Source organism: Symsagittifera roscoffensis, chromosome 6 (genome assembly GCF_963678635.1).
Source record: "Symsagittifera roscoffensis chromosome 6, txSymRosc1.1, whole genome shotgun sequence".
Classification (NCBI taxonomy): domain Eukaryota; kingdom Metazoa; phylum Xenacoelomorpha; order Acoela; family Convolutidae; genus Symsagittifera; species Symsagittifera roscoffensis.
Window position 1 is genome coordinate 31,483,391 of NC_087067.1, and position 22,934 is coordinate 31,506,324.

At 35.6% G+C, this 22,934-nt stretch overlaps 2 protein-coding genes across 4 annotated transcripts in view; both read left to right on the top strand.

Moving 5' to 3' along the window:
- LOC134848909 (beta-catenin-like protein 1) overlaps positions 1-3,258 on the top strand; it is a 183,865-nt gene extending 180,607 nt beyond the window's left edge. The window contains exons 6-12 of the mRNA XM_063866458.1: positions 281-481; positions 763-977; positions 1,085-1,266; positions 1,647-1,903; positions 2,186-2,320; positions 2,469-2,541; positions 2,936-3,258. Coding sequence (XP_063722528.1) covers positions 281-481; positions 763-977; positions 1,085-1,266; positions 1,647-1,903; positions 2,186-2,320; positions 2,469-2,541; positions 2,936-3,024 — 1,152 coding nt within the window. The 3' untranslated portion in view covers positions 3,025-3,258. The remainder of the gene's footprint in view (positions 1-280; positions 482-762; positions 978-1,084; positions 1,267-1,646; positions 1,904-2,185; positions 2,321-2,468; positions 2,542-2,935) is intronic.
- Positions 3,259-14,205: 10,947 nt separating this feature from the next.
- LOC134847858 (Kv channel-interacting protein 2-like) overlaps positions 14,206-22,934 on the top strand; it is a 43,875-nt gene continuing 35,146 nt past the window's right edge. The window contains exon 1 of one of the 3 annotated variants that reach the window (XM_063865104.1): positions 14,206-14,539. In XM_063865104.1, coding sequence (XP_063721174.1) covers positions 14,494-14,539 — 46 coding nt within the window. In that variant the 5' untranslated portion in view covers positions 14,206-14,493. Of the gene's footprint in view, positions 14,540-18,909; positions 19,066-19,104; positions 19,218-22,934 lie in introns of those variants that run through there. The other 2 variants (XM_063865110.1, XM_063865106.1) reach the window with 2 other exon arrangements.

Genomic DNA, 22,934 nt, shown 5'->3' on the forward strand with positions numbered 1-22,934 from the left:
CGATGGATCCAAACGACATCGCGATGTGTGTGATTGTGTAATTAATCTACAAGCAAAATTTCATGACAACCGGACCATATGAACAAAAGTTAACTATATTAAAAATCGCAGGTGGGGAAAAAGAAAATTAAAAATGACATGTGGGGCGAGACGGTAGAAGATCACCCAAGTCGACCAACATTGGCTTACAAACAAACAAACAAACAATCAGTGATGGGCGATATGCTAAAAGTTTTAATTCCACTATCGGTGTCGAAATAATAAGTATGAATGCTTTCAGGAGGCGCAGGCAGTCTTCAACTCACTCGGAGTAGTGGAGAACATTCTAGAATTCAAGCCAGATTTGTCGTTCGATGTATCCTCCAGCCAGAATCTACTGCCTTGGATCATCAAGCGCCTCAAGATGAAATCGGGAGGAGATATCTCAGTGAAAAGTTACGCTTCTGAGATACTTGCTATCTTGCTACAGAACAGTGACGACGTTAGTGACAAGCAACCTGGCGAAATAATAATTTGCGGTTATTTTTTCAACAAGAGAGTTTTAAATGTATAAGATGAAGCTTGTGCTATTTGCCATCTACAATTTTGATAGCAAGAGCAGCTAGTTGTATTTTCGTTGGTTCTTAGTATTTCGTAGTATTGCACGATCATTCTACTAAAATTTTTAAGCGATCACGCCTTAGATGCATGAAGTTAACGGTCGCTTCTTTTACTTGTCATTAAAATTGTATCAATTATCGAACTGATTGTTGATGTTGTCAGGTGAAACGGCAGCTGGGAGAGTGTGAGGGAATAGACACTCTGTTGCAGCAGCTTTCTCAGTTCAAGAGGAGGGATCCGAACTCCTCCGAGGACTCAGAGTTCATGGAGAACACGTTCGACGGTCTCTGTTCCGCCCTGCTCTGTTCGCCTCCCAACCCCAACAGACAGTACTTCCTAGAGGGAGAGGGTCTGCAATTGATGAACTTACTGCTAAGGTGACTCAAATACTCCTTACTTAGTGAAATTTCGCTAAAATTCAATAAGCCACTAAATGTATTAAAAAGGTTTAACTTTGTTTATAATATTCATTGATATTTTACAGAGAAAAGAAGAGGTCTCGTTTTGGTGCTCTAAAGGTGCTGAACTATGCTCTGACTGGGAGGGAGGGGGCTGACAACTGTCTCAAGTGGGTGGACATTCTGGGCTTGAGGACCATTTTCCCTCTCTTCATGCGACCTCCATCCATCACCAAGGGGTGTGGATACACAACAGAGCAGTGTGAAGGTACAGCCACACGACGTCGTATAGATATTCCTAACTAAGGTTGATTTTGCGAAGTTGCATATGGTGCTGGTTCAGGTCTCGTATTATTTCCAGCAAGGAATGTGATAAAGTGACCTTGAGATATCGAGAAGAAACCGAAGCAAACTGCAAACGCAAATATCAGGCTACTAATAGCTAATTAGCGTACTGTCTAAAGCAGCGAAACGAGAATAGACCCGATCGAATTTCAAATAAACTTTCATATTCTGTGTTGTGTTTAAGCTAATCAGTATTGTTGTCACCTGTGATTCGAGAAGTTTTTTGAAAGACCGCTCTTTATTGAAATATGACTTTCTCTATGAAATATTTCGTCAGTTGTGAATCTTGCTTAACAATTTTAGAGCACATTCTGTCCATAATCTATTGGCTCATGCGCAACATCCCATCTGTCAGTATCTCATCAGCAGCTCCTGCTGTCACCTCATCCGACGAGCCTTCTGCAGTTGCCCCCACCCAGCAGCCGGTGCAGCAGAGGGTGCGTCTGATGAACAAGTGGGTGGAGAGGGACATGGAGAAGGTGGACAGACTGATGGAGCTGCACTTCAAATACGCACAAAGAGTGAACAACTGCGACAGAAAGATAGACAGGCAGAGACGGGTTAGTACAGAGGCGGGGTGAGGTCACTACTGAGCTCTATAAGCAGTTGCAAAAGGTTCCCACAGAGAATAGAAAACAAGTCTGTTTATTATTTAGCTTTTTTTGAATGTTATCACTGATACCTCCTGATAACCCTCCTGTGAGACCCTCCGAACATCATTGAAGTAGCGAACATTGCCACGCCTTTCAGGCTAGCTTTAAAGAGCTTGGCCGTCTTAGAAGGAGTGATTCCAAGAAAGCGCTGTCAAGTGTTTCAACTTTTAAATGTTCCATGGGATGTAGGAGTTGGCGGAGGCTGGAGAGGAAGTGGACGAGGATGTGGAGGAGGAATTCTACTTGTTGAGACTGGACTCTGGCTTGTTCACTCTCCAACTAATCGACTGCATCATCTTACAGGCCTCCACCTACCACAAGAAGGTAACAATCCAGAGATCACGTCCAACTAATCCATGCAGATGAGAACGCATGGCACTATGTCCATTATTTAATGTGGGCAGGAAATCCATTTGAAACCATTGTTTTTTGATTCGCATTCAGAATTGAGTTATAACCTTGTAGTGTTGAGGTCTCGGAGAAAGTGCACACGAGTTTGAGGCTGCGTGGACACAACAAAGACACAGTTCGGGACGTCATTAGAGGTACTAATAGAAGGGGTTGGGCTTTCATCAAGTTGTATGAAAAAGGCTCAAATATCAAAGATTTTCGAAATTCGAAGAGCTGTAACGAAATTTCCTCTTTGAAAGTTATTCATTGCGAGTTTTATTGTTAATCTTGTTTTTTGTTGCCGGGGCTTGAATTTTTCAAATTGAATTTTATCAATGAGGAAGCTTGTGCAAACTTGGTTGTGCACCATAACTTGAACTGAAAACTGCAAAGAAGTTTCGGAGTGAAAAAAAATGACGGAATTAGTCGGGTAGTTTTTGAATTCAATTTTCTCCGATCCCTCTTCTGGTATATTTGCTTTGGTAGAAGAGGTTAAATTCATCGCTAATTTGAGGAAAATTACTTAGCTTGTGCTGTTGCTTTTTGCAGAGTATGCTTCCAGACTAGGAGACGAGAGAGGGGAGGAAGAGCGGGAGGAGGAACAGAAGAAGCTACTGGAACTCGTGGACGCATTCTGAACACTCAACCCCTCTGACATCTCAATATGTGGAATACTGTCCGGTCCAGATGATGCGTTAATACATTGTCAATTTGGCGACAGAAAGAATAGGGAGGAAACCATGGAAATAATAGCGAAAGAACAGCGAAACATTTTTGAAAACCGAATTCAATAGAATTAATTGTACGTTTTATCGTTTGCCGTGATATTTGTTGCTGAAGCTTGAATTGTTCAAATTGAGTCTTATCAATGAGGAAGCGCATGCAACGCTAATGCTGCACAAGTTTATTCAACGGTTTTTTATAAACAATAAATTAGCTATGCACGAGCATTTTGAACTATGTATGCTTCGTTTTCCAAAACATATCCAAACTAAAAAATTTGAAATAAATCGCCGCGGTTTAGGTGCTTAAATTTTTCAAATACTTTAGCAGGGACAACTTTTTTTACACAAGTGAAGCATAATGTAGTATTGCGAAGAGTTTTTTCTAACCTAAGTCGCAAATGAAAGTACTCATTTGGTGGCACTTTTGTATATTTCAATTTAATCATATTTAAGCATAGGTAGTTTCATAGCATATAGTGTTGCTTTATTTTTGATTAGTGTTAGGTCCTATTGAAAAAGAGATATTATGAAAATTTATGGGGTTTGTTGGTTTTTGTTTGCTACGCTTTGGAAAATTTTTGCACTTTTCGCCGAAATTTCAATTTTTCTCATTAACTACTGTACTGGTTGTTACACTAGCGTACAGCTTAGTATATCATTACAAATCTGATTTATTTTTAACCTGACTCGCTAATAAAAGTGTTCATTAAAAGTGTTTACTTATTTGGAAATTTTACTGTAGCATTTGAAATTGCATAGCATCTGTTCTCTGCTTTTTTTGTGACTAGTCTTTAACATTTATTGTGCTTTCGTGGCTAAGTGTTTAGTGCGTTAGACGCATAATCTCTATCTCGCAGGTTCGATTCTCAGACGTTGCCGAAGTTTTGCTTTTATTCGACGCTTATTTCTACTTTTTCTTTCTGCAATTAACAGAGCTGAGTTTTGCCCTGTTCTCGCTAGTGTTTGTGAAGCTTCGCATCCGCGTTAAAAGTAGTACCAATGTAGAAATCGGCTGCTCATTTATGTGCCTGCATATGTTACTAGTCTCTTTTTATGTTACCCCACGTTCTACGGCCTTCGAAAGTGTCAGTAGATGGGTTTTTGACCAATTTGTTTGAAATTTTTCATTTTCTCAAATTTTAAATGCACAAATCTTAGATGAGAGTTTCAATTAAAAAAATAACTTTGGAGATCTCCTCTTCACAAGCGGTGATTCCCCAAATTTAGTTAAAAAAGTTATGGCCTCAAACAAGCCCATTTTTTGACGTGTTGGTTAACTTTTAAATTTTTTCTCAAGAACTACCCTACCAACTTGGAAATTAAGTTTTAACCGAAAGCAAAAAAAAAAAACGAGTTATACGAATTTTTTCTGCGTAAGCGGCCATGCTCTGCGTTTTGAAAAAAAAAATTATGGCTCTTTAGAAATGACTAAATTTTGAGGTAATGCCTGTTTTTTGGAACTTTCATTTTGTTCCAAAACTAACCTGCTGATTAAGAGGTTGTTAGTTCATTTAAACTAACGTGGTGCTTAAATTTTTCCACGTTAATGTGTTTCACCCTATTTTCTGAAAAAAGCCGATATGGGAAAATCCACTTCGGGAAAATCTATTTTTGGATCTTCACGTTTTTCGGAAACTACCCAGCCAAGTCTTAGATAAAGAATGCAATTGAAAAATCGAGTGGTAGTTTTCTCCTTCAAATAAGCAGCTATTATTGTTGCGACTTGAAGCAACAATATTTACTGCATCGAATTCGCTGCATCCAATTGGTATGGCAGTTTATTTGCATCCTTACAACTTATTGATAACTTGTGTTTTGACATCCGAGTTTTCCAAATGTCGCGAAAATTCGGTTTAATTTTTTTTGTCTAATTTCGAGCGAGTTAAGCGAGGGAGCTAAGCAAGCGAGCACGCTTATTACACTTGCGAAGCAATGTGTTGTAGTACGAACTTTTTTCTGCAACAATATTTGCTGCGTCTTAAAGCAACAATATTTCCTGCGTTGAATTTGCAGCATCGAGTTGGCAATAAGATATTTTGATATTTTGTTGCACCTTTGATTTTTAGTTGCACCTTTACAGCTTATTGATTAAATGTACTCAGTTGATAAATTTACAAAGTTGATGCATTTTTAAATCATCAATTGAACCGAAAAAAGCTATTCGTTTCATACAACAACAATTAAGAAAATCACGATTTCAGAAATTTTCTAGCTCAAAATATCTCGCAATTTTTTGAAACGCATAATTTATACATAAAGTCGCTTTATGAATTGCAATTTAATTCATGCAAGTTTGTAACTTTTGTATTTGGTGTTACTTTTGTTGCATCAATTTGACAATTTAAGCATATCTAGCTGCTTTATTGGTGGCTAATTTTTGGGGATTTTAAGCATCCGTGGCTGAATGATTAGTGCGTGAGACTCTAATTTGCTAGGTCGCAGTGTTTTGCTAATTCAAGTTATTGTTTAGCCTCGAGTTTTTGCAAACGCGAAGCTTATTTCTACTGTTTCTTACGTCACTTGTTAGAGCTTTTTTTTGATTTCGTTCTCGCAAGTGTTTGCGAAGTGCAGCTTCACCTCTGTGTTCAGTTTGTTTTTTTGCCTGTTTAGAGCTCTTTTTGCATTTTACTCGCTTGTGTTAGCGAAGCACAGCTTTGCCTCTGTGGGTATGATTATTACACAAGCAAATGCATCGATTACTGTGGAAGAATGCTCGGGGAGAACATTGATGAATGTCCTCCCCGAGCATCCGTTAATTCTGAAAAAAGCATACATTTCCTTCTAACTCGCAAAAATTTTTCCTTTGATTTTTTTTATAATTGTTTTTTGATAGGCTACAAATTTAGTTCGGATAATTACATAGACAACAAACTTTTCTATTCTAACTTATGTTTTGGAAAAAGTCGTATCCCCCCAAAATGATTAAGGGGAAGATGGTACGGTTGATCCTGCAATTTTATGCCTTTGGTTGATATCACAACTAAATGCTGCTGTGGTTGACTCTTAATAACTACAGACAGTCAATGAACATTGAAGGCGCAAATTACTGTCAACAAAAAAACTTCTTTACGTTTTGGTTGTTTTTATCTGCTACTGTAACTCACAAATCTACTGAAGCTGAATCAATCAGCAAAATTTTGTTTTTAGGGTTTTCTTGTTTTTTCAATCACGGTTTTTTTGTTCTTCAATCACAGCTTAAAACCCCTCATACTCAGGACAAGAAATTTGATATTTTGGACTTGAAATTGTAAGTGTCAATGAACATAGTGAAAAAGTTCTCAATAGCGTCTTGTTTTTTTTCTCGTCTTTTTTTCTAGGAATTTGCGATGTTTTGCAGTATGACTATCAATGTTTTTAAATCAAATGCATTGCAAAAGGCACAGTAAACAACATTTTTGAAAATTGAACTTAATTTTAAGATTTTTCTTTGGGTAAGAAAAAACTAAAGATTCAGTACGCTCGAACTGTGTAAAATTTATGGAAAAAAGGTTTAATCTATGAACAAATGAAGATTCAGAGAGTTGTACCATGATGCATTTTATTTCTCCGAATCTCGAAATTAAAAATATGTTCATAAAAAGTTGATCTAATTTGTGGGTTTTTTCGAGTCCATTGGCACATTTCGAGCTGTCTAATTGTTGAAAGGCTAATGAACTGCGAAACCGACAGACAGTGCGAAAGCTAAGTGCGAAACCGACGGACAAAAAGTCGGAAACTTATATGACCTGGCTCCACAAAGGTTCGAACATCTAAAACTAAAAACGTTTTAATACCTTGGCTATCATACAAGAAAATTGAAAAACCAACATATCTACCTATCAGAAATTTGTGCATCGAAAGGAGCAGTCAAACTGAAACGTTACAAAAATAGCTTTTAGTTGATATATTTTAATCACCAGCGCAAAAAACTCCATATAACCTAGCAGTACTTTTTACGCCTTACCATGTAACTTGTTTTTTGCCCATGAACTTTTTAACAAAGCCCTTTAAGGCCAAAAATCAAAACCCTTGTGCTGCTTACGAGGTGTTTCCAGCTCTCAGAATTTTTTTTCGACAAGCACTAATTGAAAAACCAACAAACCTTGAGAAAACAATTTTTCCTTTTTTGATTCGACGGGATGCTTACACTTTGTTTTTCCATCAAATGTGAAATTTTCAACACTGCTTCTTGATTAATTGTTGGAAAAATTAAAAAAAATTTGCATTTGTTTTTTCGTTGAAATATTTTAACCTCTCTGCCCAGTGACTGCTTTTTTTCAATGCTTCTGGCAATCGTTTTTTTTTGAGTTTATTAATTGTTTTTGGACACTGTGACCAATTATTGGACGCGTCGGCTTGAATAGTAAATTGTGCAGCTTTAATTTACATTTTAGGACCTTGAAAATGCGTATGCGGTGCCATACAAAATAAATTGTAGAGAGAAGTTGCGACAAATTTGAAATATACCTCGAGAATGGTTGAAACAAAAATCTAGCTTGCAAAAAAAACACCTCTGGCAATGTCAAAGTGTTCCCCAAGCCATACTTGTCAACGGGGCGGGCCACCCGTGGGCCTCAATGGGCCGGGCCGGGCCGGGCCGGGCCGAGGTTTTCACTTTTGTCAACGGGCCCCAACGGGTTTTACTTTTATTGACTAACCAATGTTATGTTTCGTGCGCACTGTACAGCTTGCAGTGTGCCAAACGACATGACTACTACGTTCACTGCCGATTCACTGCAGAAACAAATTCGACGTGACACGAAGCACGAAATCTTTGCATTTGTGGAAGAAGACTCTGTGGGCACCACAAAGCACTTCAAATCCGAAGTCTGGAAGACATTTAAACTTGTGAAAGTTGTCGCCTCTGGATTCATTATTCCGAATTTGAATCCAGCACCATTGCGGTCTAACGGCATCCGAAAGACGGGCAGAAATATTCGCCTACAAACGTTGAGGCAATTGAAATGGTTTCCATGGCTTTTAAAAAAAGTCTTTATAAATAAGTAAAACAATTAATAAAAATTGTTTTGAAACAAATTTGTTTTTTACTAAAAAAGCAGCAACGGGCCCCAACGGGCCGATATTTAATAAATTCCCTGTTTATCGGGCCGCCAACGGGCTCGACTTGAATTATATCGGGCCGGGCCGGGCCGGGCCGGGCCGGGCCGGGCCTCAATTATGGCGGCCCGTTAACAAGTCTGCCCCAAGCAAATTCAAGTATTTGTAGATTGTCCAATCTTACAATGAAAAATGAAAAAACCAATCTCAAGAAAACTCAAATTACATGGAAACTCGGTCGAGCATAATCAAACCAAATCGAGCTTGGTCAATACATACATCAAGCAAGCACGGTCGAAATATACATTAAGAACTGCGGAAACATATTTCAACATGGTCAGAAATTCCTCAAGCCCGTCGAAACAAACGAGATATCTGGCTTAGGTCGAGCAAAGCCGAGTACACTTTTTTCGTCAATATGGTCAAAACTGACTCCTAAATAGGTCAGATTACCGAAATTTATCAAGTTTTGGTCTAGGCGTTCAAAATATATCGATCTTTGGTCGCCACTTGTCGAAATTTAAAGGTAAGCATTAAAACCCGGGACATACGTCGAGCACGGTCAATACATACCTCGAGCATGAGTGAAAAATGCTTAAACTAAGAAAATTGCAAAATCGTTTTCAAAACTATTTGATAAAAGCAAACAGCTAAAACAAAATCAGTAGGTTAAAAATTACAAGCAAGGCTAGCAGTGTTGCAATGAAAAAGCGAAGTTCAATTCCCAGAATAAAGCAAAACGCTTCATTAAATCAAATAAGTTATTTCATACAGTTTAAAGGAATAATTTTGAATTTCAATGATAAAAAACATTTGTTTGCTTTTGAATAGATTATAAATATTTGCAATTCTGACTTCAATTTCAATTTGAACACTTTCGCGTTTTTTCTACAATGTAGGTTATTTTTTTTTAAAAGTTGTTTTAATTTTTGTAATATTGTTTGTTTTGACTTTCTTTCGATTGGATCACAAATCAATAGAATTAGCCAAACAAATAATGGGACTTAATAATTTTTGATTGACGACCTAAACCAACGACATACAGTTACTGTTTTGAACCGATGTTATGAAAACTTTTCAATCAGTTTTGAAAAATAACACGTTCCATGTTTCGGTCGTTTTCTCTGAAATCACTTGCGATATGTGGTTGGATTTCATATTTGCAGTTTTTTTCAGGTTACATGAGTGCACGCTTTTTTCAGGTTCAAAATTTGGTTAACAGAATAACTGAATCAGTTGTTAATTTTGTTTTTAAACAATTCAAGTTCTAGCTCTTATGCGGCTCATACGGCTCGGAGGTATCATCCACTCCTGAATCGACAAAAATCTCGGGTTAGAAATCCGCCATTACCTTTTTCATATTTATTGAACTATCTGAGTTTTGTCAGCTTAGTTACAACAGCAAAGACTTTACTAATAATTTAAGCTTATGATTTAAACATCCGAAGTTACGATTTAAACATTTAAAGATTATTATTTTTTGCCTTTTCCGAGTTTTTAAAACGAATTTTCATGATAAATTGAAAAAAAAACTGGAGCAGAAAAAGTTAATTAAAAGAGCAATCTGCAAAATTTGAGCAATTTTTGAATGCAAATTTGAAGTTATAGTCAATCTTGATACATACATTCTCTCTTAAAAGTTAGTAACTGCATGCAAAAATTATCTGAATGAGATTTTTCAAATAAGTTATTTCATACAGTTTAAAGGAATAATTTTGAATTTCAATGATAAAAAACATTTGTTTGCTTTTGAATAGATTATAAATATTTGCAATTCTGACTTCAATTTCAATTTGAACACTTTCACGTTTTTTCTACAATGTAGGTTATTTTTTTTTAAAAGTTGTTTTAATTTTTGTAATATTGTTTGTTTTGACTTTCTTTCGATTGGATCACAAATCAATAGAATTAGCCAAACAAATAATGGGACTTAATAATTTTTGATTGACGACCTAAACCAACGACATACAGTTACTGTTTTGAACCGATGTTATGAAAACTTTTCAATCAGTTTTGAAAAATAACACGTTCCATGTTTCGGTCGTTTTCTCTGAAATCACTTGCGATATGTGGTTGGATTTCATATTTGCAGTTTTTTCAGGTTACATGAGTGCACGCTTTTTTCAGGTTCAAAATTTGGTTAACAAAATAACTGAATCAGTTGTTAACTTTGTTTTTAAACAATTCAAGTTCTAGCTCTTATGCGGCTCATACGGCTCGGAGGTATCATCCACTCCTGAATCGACAAAAATCTCGGGTTAGAAATCCGCCATTACCTTTTTCATATTTATTGAACTATCTGAGTTTTGTCAGCTTAGTTACAACAGCAAAGACTTTACTAATAATTTAAGCTTATGATTTAAACATCCGAAGTTACGATTTAAACATTTAAAGATTATTATTTTTTGCCTTTTCCGAGTTTTTAAAACGAATTTTCATGATAAATTGAAAAAAAAAGCTGGAGCAGAAAAAGTTAATTAAAAGAGCAATCTGCAAAATTTGAGCAATTTTTGAATGCAAGTTTGAAGTTATAGTCAATCTTGATACATACATTCTCTCTGAAAAGTTAGTAACTGCATGCAAAAATTATCTGAATGAGATTTTATAGTAATATGATTCAAAACAGTGCTAGCGAGTGTCACATTCGTGTCTACTCTAGAAATACTATGAGGTTTTTGATGAAATGCAATATGGTTATGGTGAGAGGATAAAACGCGCGATTCGTATCTCGAGGGTAAAAAATTCGTATTCCATTTCGGCTAGAGGGTTCCGGTTTTCATCCGCCTCCTCAAACTAGCGGCGAAATAAATAATACTCTCTCTCTCTCTCTCTCTCTCTCTCTCTCTCTCCCTCTCCCTCTCTCTCTCTCTCTCTCTCTCTCTTTCTATCTCTCTCTCTCTCTCCCTCTCTCTCTCTCTCTCTCTCTCTTTCTATCTCTCTCTTTCTATCTCTCTCTCTCTCTCTCTCTCTCTCTCTTTCTATCTCTCTCCCCTCCCCCCCTCTCTCTCTCTCTCTCTCTCTCTCTTTCCCCTTCCCATCGCTAGCCCACTCCTAAAAGAAGAGGTAAAAACTTTTTTAGTCTACTCAAATAAAAATGGAAAATAAGCGTGCGGTAACCGGAAAAAAGTTTCAAAATTTTCAGAAAGATTTTGATTCTCTGATTTTATGGCCAGCCAAGATGGTTTTGTCCTAGGTGATGTTGATATGATTGGAACTTTTAAGAAATATATATAAATATATATTATGTTCCAAAACAAAAAACACAATTTCAAGTTTTTATATATTTTTAAACTTTCGTCAAAATCCTTTGAGCAAATTAGAGTTAATGCCAAATTGTTGGTAGTATCCCTTTCAATCAACGAAACTGAAGGAAATTATACAACCGAAAACTGCTCATTTTGAAGATGGAGTTTAATTTTCCTCTCTTTTCCACACGCAAAACACTTTTCCAAAAAAATTATTTAACCAAAAATTCTAAAATTTGATCGATTAAATTGCTCAAGGTTACCGATATTGCCACCAGTTGGGCATAACTATGAATGTCAGAACTTATCTTTCAAGGCGCTTCCTTTCATACGAGCATCTTCTTAGTTTTTAGAGCGAATGACACAAAAACGAGCTGAAAAAAACGGTAACTTCTCGGAACAGCTCAAAATTGTTCTCGGAATAGCTCAGAAAAGTTAATATTATTTATTCCATTTATGTAAATTGTTAGTGTAAACCAAAAGTTAATAAAACAAATCCAACAAAGTGGCAGAGTAGTAGTAAAAAAACTAGCTTTCATTCATAATGATTCATAATCTTTGTTATTTTTACGAGGTGTGCGGTAAAACTTCAAAATTCTGCTAATGTATTGCAAAGAATTAAAAATGATTTTCGTCACAAAAATAGGCTTACAAAAGGGAAATTGCATCGCTTATTCCAGTTACGTGAAAGCCAGAAACACATTCGGTACTGGGACATAATAGGTGCGGTGATACTGTGGTAACAAACTTATAATCGCTGGCAATTTTGAGTATTACTCGTCTACCAGGTGCAGTCACACCGAGCGAACGTACATGCAGTGCTGGCTGGAACTTAAACACAAAACAGTTGGTAATTTTGCTTCAGAAACTAATTTTAAAATAAACCCTTTTCTCCGCTATTACATGTTTAGTTGCTGAGTTCCTAGCAAAACGAATGCTAGCGAATCAATATTTGTTTGAGCAAAATCGAACCGAATCGAATTGAGCCGAAACCGAAATTACGGTTGTTTACCATAGTGAAAAAAACTTTTGTACGTATGTTCAGACGCGGATCTAAGATTTTCTCGAAGGGAGCAGATTTTCATCGAACGTTTCCTGAAAATTGTATCGACCTTTTTTTAGCTCGACCAAACTGATTTCTCGAGCACTCCCAAAAGATTATAAAGACCCCAATTTGACCACAAATTTTGCGCTGCCGGCAAACTTTTGAAAAAACAGGTGTGCAGTGGCAGTACAGGTCTGCAGTGGCAGTACAGGTCTGCAGTACCTGTTTTGACCAAGGGAGCTCGCGCTCCCTTAAAATTAGTGTTCCCTTACGTTAAAATTAGCGCTCCCTTAAAATTAGTGTTCCCTTAGGTTAAAATTAGCGCTCCCTTAAAATTAGTGTACACTGGCGCCAAAGACGCTCTTAGAAAAATTTTATGGTTGGTGAGTCCTATTTTTAGGGTTAATGGTTGTCATTACCCTTGATACAAGCGAAGGTGTTGCAATCAGGTACAAGACTTTTTCCCCGTAAATAACTTTGTCCGAAGGATGATCTCCAATTTCAAGCTCCATTTTCAGCACGTTTATAATTAATTAACCAACAATTCGACAAGATTACGGACGAATGGTATGAAGACAAATGCATGAACAAACTAGATAAGGCTAAAAAAAGAATAAAGGGTGGCGATAAAATTAGCAAAGACTTTTCTTCTTTTTTTTTAAGCATTTTCTTTCAACTGGAAAGGCTGAACTTGATATGAAGTTCATATAATTGACGTAACTAGGCTTCGAAATATTTAAGACACATATTTAAACAAAAAAAAAATGGCTCAAACTGCAAACAAAAAGACCACTTTTTGTTTATTTTCGTTTGTTTTACAATATTGAACTAGTTATAGACGTGACTGTTATATATTTTGCATACAAAACATGGTCTGCATATAGGCCCTTGAAAAAGCCAAAAAGAATGCTGCTATAAGGGTGGTGATTTCATACTTTCATAACCCGGCTTATAACTTGCTCCCAGTGCAGTTGATAACTGTGTTATTAATGTTTCCAATGGTATATCCGGTCGATTTGCCAGATAAATGCCGTTTACTTAGAGCAAAATCCGTAAATTGTCATTCATCAATTCTGCCATTTCTGTCTGGGCAAGCTGCATGCAATTCAGCTACTTCTCTGCTATCTTTTTAACCCAGCAGAACCCGACTTTTTAACCCAGCTCAATCCAGACAATAGACAACCCACGCACAAATTCACTTGCCAAAGTCGCCTGAATTGAAAAGAAAGAAGTAGTGAAGACTATTCTTGTGGAAAAATGCAGTCTTAGTCCGGTCTTCAATTTAGCAAGGCGACGTATCCGGAATTAGAAATCATTTTCCCCGTGGATGATGCCATTAAGCTGTTGGAACAATCACTCCTCATACCTTTTCTTATTATACTCACTGACTTTCACCTAATTAGTTTCAGTATGAATGCTTACTTTGTAGAATAAAGAGAAATATTTTGGTTAAAGAGACTAAAAATCAGAAAATTTTGTATTTTTTTTCTAAATAAAGACGTGAAAAAATTTTTTGGGTTCTACAATATTTTTAGCAATTTAATTGTAATTGGATAGTACTGTCATGCTCTCATCAAGTTTCAAGTTCTGTTTTTGTTTGCTCGCTATGAATTGATTAAGTGTTTTTTAATTATTTAGAAGGCTTATTTCCGTTAGTGGCACGAACACTTTATAGTCCCAAAGGGAGATCTCAATAGTTGTTCCGCTCTTTCATCTTGGGGCGTATGAGGGGAGAATTGGAAGTGAGTGGGGGAGGGGGCTTGAAGCTACTTAAGTGAAATTTGACCAGCAGCCTATGTGTTTTCAGCCTTTGATTGCACCTTTGATTGTCTCTTGTTAAAATCCGCGCTTAGAATTACCGTTCTCAGCTCACTTTTTGTCCCATTACCTCCTTTAATAATTCCATTTATTATTCATACCGAAAACAGGGACGAAGGGAAAAAACAATTATACAAAACAGAGAAGAAACAGAAACTCGGTGTGATTCTAGTTTTTAAAAGAATTCAACGCATTTGTGTTCCGTAGAAACTCGAAGGAGGAAAAGCCACTACCGAAATGGCGTATATTCACACAGATGGCAACTACGCCACGCTAGACTTAGGTGAGCTAATTTTTTAATATTTCATACTTCTTTAATAAGAAATAATTAATCTATCAACTTTATTTGCTTAAGAATTAAAGTGTAATTTATTGCCATGCCAGCTGGGTAAATGCAGACTATGTGAATAACGTTTTGTCTCTTACTTTTGTACATATTGTTTATTTGCAGTCATAGGGTACCAAAATTTGTTTGGTACAATTTCTGTATTATTCCCAAGTACCCCCGAGTCTTTGATCATATTTTTTATTCGGGGTATTATTCGGGTATTATACGGGCATCTAAAAGGCAAGGTTTTCATAAAAATTGACGGCGCTCAAAAATTTGATAGACTTGGGTTTTTAGTTGAAAGTTCAAAAACAGATATACAGTTTATATTTATATAGTTACAAATAATTCAAATCTAAATTTTGATTATTTGTATATAAAATAACGTTACAAATTTGTTGAGAAACAATGCTACAAAATATGAAGAATGAAGAAATGTGAAGAAAAAAGGAATTTATCCAAAGAATCAATGAAACTTGCTTCATTCCTAGATAAAATTTCGACCATTCCAATCAAACTGTAGGTTTTCCAAGTCAATCAATTCTATATTGCATCCTAGATTAATCCAATTTAATAGTGTTTCCTTTTTCTCCTTTCCCGTATTGTTTCAGCCTTTTTTTAAATCAAACTCGAAACTCAACCGACCAAAGTTGAAAGTGTTCATGCTTTACAAAATAAATATCTTACAGCATCTTCTAAGATTGAGACAATCCAGATTGGCTTCAAACCCCTATAAGAACTCAAATTAACAATCCATAAAAACTAAAATTGCATGTATGTTTGAAATCACTAATGGTTTTACTGGCACTTGCTCTCCTAAATATAAAAAGTACGTTTAAAATTTGGTTTACACTTTTATTTTTTTGCGCATTTTTGCAAATTTTGAGATTTTACATTCCATTTCATTAGCTATACTCTGGCAATAAAAAATAAACTCTGACAAGTAAATTTCGTGTACTCTACTGCTACTGGTCACTTTTTGTGATCCATTGTTTATCGACAATTTCTATTTCTGCATAATTTTTTGCTTGTTTGTTTTCTGTTGAAAAATTTATTTTATCAAAAAAGATCAAAATCTGTCAATAGGAACTTTTAATTTATCATATTTTCATGGTGTAAGTAATAAAAAGTTTAAATGGGACTTTTTCTGAAACTCTTTGTACTTCAAAAAACATCCATGAAAAAAAGGAAAAAGAGACTAAAAAGAGGAAAATTTAGTTATTTCTCTCAAATATTTGGTCAATTTGAGCAGAATTCGTAAGATGCAAAATTTACGTCAATTCAATTGGATGAAATGAAAACAACTCATTATTATGTCCATCTTTTGTTTTTGAAAACAATTGATATTAGCTGAAAAATTGTTTCTGCAATATCCGAGCTTCGTGTCTGTACAAAACAGTCCCATTCAAAACAGTCCAATACAAAACAGTCCGGAAAAATATGAAAATGAACGAAAAAAACAGTCCGATAGAAAACATCCGAAAAACAGTCCCAAGTAATAATGGTTTCAACAAGCCGCTAGGCCGAGAAATTTCCTTTGTTGAACACACATAAAGAACAAATTAGTGACCGCTGTTGGCAAGTCGCGCAAGTCGCGCCAACGTGTTGCGAGCTTGCCAGCAGAGGGTAGGACTTCATACGAAATTTAGAGCCGGTTATCGTCGCGAAGCAGCGACGCGCGCTCATCACGCTCACCGGCGACCTTAAACCTGACTGTTTTGTATTGGACTGTTTTTTTCCTTAATTTCATGACTTTTTGGACTATTTTGTATTGGGTTTTTTGTATGGGACTGTTTTGTATATGCATCCCTAGCTTAATGGGGAAGTTTTTTAGCTCAGCCCATGGTTATTTTGAATTTTTTCTATAGGAAAGAAATATTAGCTTGAAATAATTTTCCAGATATTGAAAAAACCGAAAACTTGAAAATTTAATTTTTGAGACGGGCTGAAAGATTTTTTCTTTCAATCCCTGTATGTTCATGAACGGATTGTTATATTTTAGAACATTACACAATGCTTAAGCTGGAAAAGACAAAAACTTTGGCGGTCTTATCTTATTTCAATCTCTGGCATTTATAACCAAACTAGCATGAAATTAACAAGACTGCTCGTATCAGAGCGAAGCCCTGAATGTCCCGACTGCCTTTTAAGGTTTATGGAGGTTCATCAATATTATAGAAAAAAAACGAGTAGAGAAAATTGTAAAAAATTCAAATATTTTTACTAGGATTGTTTAGAAATCCGCTTTGTTCCAAAAGAAGAAAGTATGACTTCATGGAAGATGAAAACCAAAAGTTATGAAAAACCTAAATGCAAAACGATCTAACGGAAAATATACTCTAAACAAGACTGCTCGTATCAGTGCGAAGCCCTGAATGTTCTGACTGCCTTTTAAGGTTTATGGAGTAGTAGTAACAAAAAAACTAAATGTAATAAATTAAAATTAAAAAAAAATTCTGAAGTTTGAAACTTTCTTATGAAATCACCACCCCACACGCCATATAAAGTACAAAAGAATAGATTTTGCTCCTTGTACAAATCAGTCATGGCAAATAAGTTTCTTTCAACCAATTTGGAACGACTTGCAGGACATATTAAATCTCCGCTTACGCGTTAATAGCGCGAAATATATCGCGCGTTAATTGTCCCAAATTGGCCAAAATGGCAATCTTTAGACCCCCATAACGTTACGAAAAACAATCACAGGTGAAATATCTTTTCAAATTTGAGCTCAGGTTAACTATATCTTTCGAATGATATTTTTAAGATGCCGTCAAAAATGGCTAGTTAAAAAGTCGAAATTTGTCTGAAGAAAAAACAAACCCACCCCGACCACAAACAAATATTCCGCTACTTTCGTATCGAAAATCGGAACAATAACTTTTTAAGCATCGATGAGCAGAAAAAGTGGTTAATTGCAAACTTAGTTATAACCATGAATTGGCTTCCAGAGAAATCTTTTCAGATTTATTACTGAATTGGGCTGAACTGGGCTTTTTTCTGTTTTGTTTTTATGAGCCGAACAATATTCTCCAATTTCTTACATTAAAAAAGTACAATTCATTTATTTTCAAATTTCTCAAAGCAAACTGTACTGACTGAGAAAGTATTTATGAACAGAAAAAAAATCCGAACGCTTGAAAACTTCTACTCTTACTGAAATTTGAAACTTGGAAAGTAACTGGCAGTTTTATTTGTAACAAACTCGGCAACCAGATTTGTAAGAAATGTCAAACTGCGTGACAAAACCGTTTTTTCAGACTTGAAAGAAAAATTAAACAATGCCAGACAAAAACTGCTGAAGTTATATTGCAAAGTTACTCAATTAACCCTGCAATCTTTCTCTTAAATACCTGAATTTGGGTGAAAACAATCTTAATTTTTTTTCAACTCCTCAGAGTAGCTTTCATACAAGCTTCAACTAAAGATTCTTGCCCAAATTAATTTTTGCACATCTAGAAAAGAATGATTGATAAAAATATGAATGAATGATTTTGGGTTCTATGAAACTGAGTAAACGAGTTATAATTTATTTGAAGGCATATTGTTCAATCTCCAAAAAACTAATCAGCTGGTTGTCATGATCTTGCAAAAGCTGTAAATTCTGCATCACATCTAAAACTTTTGAACAACCAAGACTCAAGCGGATTTTCAACAGAAGCTAATTAGTTAATTACAAATGTTTATCAGACAAAAGAGAATTACATAAAAATTGTAAGTGAAAATTTGATAAGATAAATTAAGGCATAATGCTCGGTTCAACTGTTTTAAAAAATAACTGAATTAAAAAAAGGAATTTGAAAAACCATATACAAATCGTTAAAGTTGCGGTTGATTCATAGTCACTAACCTCGCCATTTTTGCGCCATTTGAAGTATTAAAAACTGAAATTTTTGAAACTTTTCGTTATTGAAAATTTTCACATTACGAAATCCTCCGACGTCAGTTCTTACGTTTTGTTTGCAAAAACAGTGATTCCACAAAGAAAATGACCATCATGCAAGCTAACAAGCTAGTTTATGCGATAGTAGGTTGTAGTCAGTACAGTCGGTTTTTATTGAAAACCAATTTTTGAATTGTTTCTGATCACCTGATGTTCTATGCTTTACCTCGTTCATCTTCAATTTTGAAAATTTCACACGATGGCCTACAAAATCATCGTCTTCTCAATGTCTTTTGTGTTTCACTTTGTTTTTAATTTTTTGATATTTTTTTGATAGTTTTTGTGGCTTCTGATGTTTTGTTGAGCTCTTAATATCAAAGTCATAAAATGTGATTTAAGTACTTTGTTTAAGAGTGATTCTTTTGTGTCAGATGGTTGTAAAGTGGGAAACGAAACGATCTAATGACTCCAAAGGAACTGTTCGGTTTTGTTTTCGCCTGTTTTCTATAAAAGAAAAACAAGTGTTTTATCTTTTTTGTTCTGCGTTAAACGCCAAATCAGCTTTGCTCACAATAAAAAATTGATTGAGGCTTTCCTGGTAAGTTTTTATTTTCTTTTTTTTTCTGTTTCATATTCCGGTCATTTGTTCAATTATTCAAGTGGGCGGGTTCAATCTCTGTACAATTTGAAACATTCATTGTAAGAATTGTAATTTTGCAAATAGAAAGAAAGTATATGGCATGTTTTCAGGTAAGCTTTTCTTTGTTTTTTGCTCAGTTTTTGGTTCCGACTTTGAAGATAACGATGGAGTTAATACACTCGGGTTTGATTTAGTTTTGTTTGAACCAATATCAACTTTACTTTAAAATAGCAGTGTTTGACAGTATTTCCTAATATAATCTCAAAATATTGACGTCCTAATTGAGCTCAAAAATAAAAAGTTATATCGCTATTTCGCAGAAGGTTTCTCACCAGGTATTTCGGCTCATTTGGTTAAATTAAGGAGAGTTATATTTTCAGTTTCTCTTTTAACGTGAGCTGTAGGCTTCGATTTAATCAAAACTGTTTTGAAATTTAATTTGACAAGATATTTTGTCGCAATCAAGCGTTGCCGGACACAAAAAATAGCCACTTAGATCTTCACTTTGTGTTTGGGTACACTTTTTTCGTTTATTATAAATTGCTCATGTTTTCATCAAATGCTATCAAGTTTTGTTCGAGGATTTGCACGGCGAGCAGTGTTCAGCTTCAGCCAGTAAGTAACGGGTTACCTTAAAATTGAATTTAAGCCCGTGGAGATTGCATTATAAACAAAACTCAAAAGAAACAGAAGATAAGAATTAAAATATTTAAATTTTTTTCAGTTAATTAACTGCTAAGAAAAAAAGAGTACTGAATTGACAAAAATAATTACCTTCGTTTTTAGGTTTTACTCCAATCCTTTGAAATTCGAAATATCAATAATTGCTATTGCAATCAATGACGCTTCCGCTATGCTTCAAATAATGTAAAACACGGATGACTTATTTGAGAGCCGGACATCAAACCGACGGGACTTCAAGCCTAACCGTAAAATTTGGGACTTCAAGCCGAAATATTTCTCATTAAGTCATAAAATATAACCAATTTGAAAACTTTTTTTAAGAATATCTTTATTTCAGGGTCTTTCTTCAGTAGTTATTGGCGTTTTCAAAAAATTTAAGCCTCCAAACTATGTTTAAGATAGTTGAAAAATAAAACACGGTTGAAGGTAATTTTCTTGTGTTTATAATTCAAGCATTTCAAAAACCGAATAATATGATTGACCGTCGCCAATCCTAATTGACTAATTGTCATGAATAACGCTTATTATGGACTAAAGTTGCCTCAGCAAGTTAAATTGTTTTTTGAATTTTCTAAGCTCCATTTTGGGAAATATTTCGGTAAGAATAGAAAAAAAATTGAAATATAATTTTTTTAAACTTTTTGTTTTTCTAGTCATTTTTCTCCAAAAAAATTGACCCAAGTGCCAATTTTACTATGACTGTCATAAATGCTCAAAGTATAGTTTTACATCAGATTCTTTTATCACACCACGCAGAAAAAAGTTCACTACTTGGAAAAAAAACATTTTTTGTAGTTTTATAAAGACTATGGTCGGAGCATTCTGCGCTACTTGCACAGGAATCGGCTAAGTTTGTTTTCGTTTTTTTTTGTGACAGTCATAGTAATATAAGCACATTGGACAATTTTTTTGTAGAAAAATGACTAAAAAAAGAAAAAAAACAATTTCAATAAAACATAATTTTTTCTTCATTTTTTTTGCAAATTTTTGGTCCTCTTAAAATTTTATTTGCTTAAAGCTCAGTTTATAGTGCTTAAATTATGCATCAATATATATTTGTTTGTCTTAACGCTCGCTTTATTCGCTCAAATAAAGTTTCAAAAAGTTTCAAGCCGGTTTTTCTTCACAAGCGGAATTTTTTTTGGAAGTTTTCAAGAATCAATCGAATCACGACTGAAAGATCTTCATTATGATACTCTCTCCGATGATGATTTGTGGTATCTGATTTCGTATGTATGATTTTCTGCTCTGTTATCGTCTTGCTTGACCAATGGAATACCGCTATTGATGCTCATTTCTTCTAACGAATGATTCCAACTTGCCTGAACGTTTCTCTTCCTATGCAGCTGGCATCGATGTATATCCTATCTCTAAGGGCCCTATCATTGCTCTCAGCATAATCTATTGCTGCATCCTGGATTTGTAACTTTTCACAATCCGGTCAGTTTACGTACAATTCCATTATGTGGTCTGGTATTTAGTGACGATTAACAATCAATTAGTCTTTTTGCAAGGTCTGGTCTCGATAGGGTCGTTGCCCACTGCAGATATCTTGTCACACTTCGTAGTAAATTCAGTTGCTCTGGTGTGATGCCGGTTTCGTCATTGTCTGTGACTCGATGGATTTCTTTGATTTCTCCCCATTTGCTTTCAGTTGGTGTGAAAGTTATCCTTCCGTAGTGCTCTGCTCTCTTGGTCTGTTTCAGTGTTGATCTTCATTCCCAGAAAATCAAAAATCGTCTTCTTCACGGGTCCATTGCTGATCCATTTTAAAGATATCTTTACTTTGGCGTGGAAATCATCAGTGCGTGCTAACAACATATCACCTACTTGTAGCGATAGTAATCCAATGTTGTTGCCCTGTTGGTCAGTTGCGTAAAAAAAGCAGTGAGGTATGCTGCATTTCTTGATTCCTAATTGATCGAACTTTCTAATAATCTTAGTATACCAGTCAACCGCTGCATTTGACAGTCCATATGCAGCCAAGTTAAATTTCCACAATGTCCCCATGAATGTCCCTGCCTCCCTTGGTGGGGAAATATAGACTGATCGGCGACTGCTGTCCGGTGCAGAAAAGTTATACTGACATCGACAAAACGTGGGGTTCGTTTTTAGTGAGCCATCATCGATGTGACAAAATAGAATCCCGATGTGGAAATTGTCGACGCGTAAATATCCAAGGGGTTATTTTTCTTTTTTCTCCATGTCTTCTCTGATTGTGAGTCTGCTCTTAGGGTCCCTGGCACCATTCTGCGCCACTTTCCTCGTAGCCACCCATCTGCATTTGAGGACCTTGTGGCCGTTATTGATCGCTCTGTTTGTCCGGACCTCCTTGACTACTCCATATAACTTCCATCCTGGTCATTCCTCTTGTCTTGCAGCTTCAAACTATTCCCATAATTTTTCCATTTTTTTTTTGTGGCTACTTTAGTGGCTGCAATTGGATTAGGTATTCAGGAGAAATTTAATTCCATATATCTCAGAAAGTTCATGTATTTTGCTTTTGGGTCTCTGGTTGGTGGTGATTTATAATTTCTCCTGTCTGACTTGATCTTCTTCACTTATGATCTCTTGGTTGGTGTTGTATCCTCCGTTTTATACAGCTTTATCGCCTGTTCTCAATTTACGGTTTGGTCTGTGTACCAACTCTCCTATGTACGGGCTCATTACACAATCTTTCGGTCTTGATTCTATCGTTTGTTGTTGTTGTTGTTGTTGTTGTTGTTGTTGTTGTTGTTGTTGTTGACGTTGTTGTTGTTGTTGTCATTGTTGTTGGGCAGCTTGGTTTAATCTCTGGCCATTTTTGGTGTTTTTTTCCTCATGACTTTCGGGACCTATTCCAATTCTGCCTCTGTTTTCTCAGACTGATCTGTGCTATCCAATTTTTTGATTTGGGATTGTCTTTTTGAACTCTTTCTCTGTTCTTTCTGGTCCTCGTCTGGTATTGTGCTGTTTCGTCTTTTCTTTGTAGTCCTTTTTCTGTCCTATTTGTCGCCCCTTGTCTGTCGCTCGCTCCAGAGACCCTTCATTCTGTTCCTGTGTTTTTGCACTTTGCAGCACTGTTTTATAGGCTACACCACTGTTGTCATCGGTCTTGCTGACTATTTCATATTCCCTTGCTCTCATTGTGATTATGAAATTAA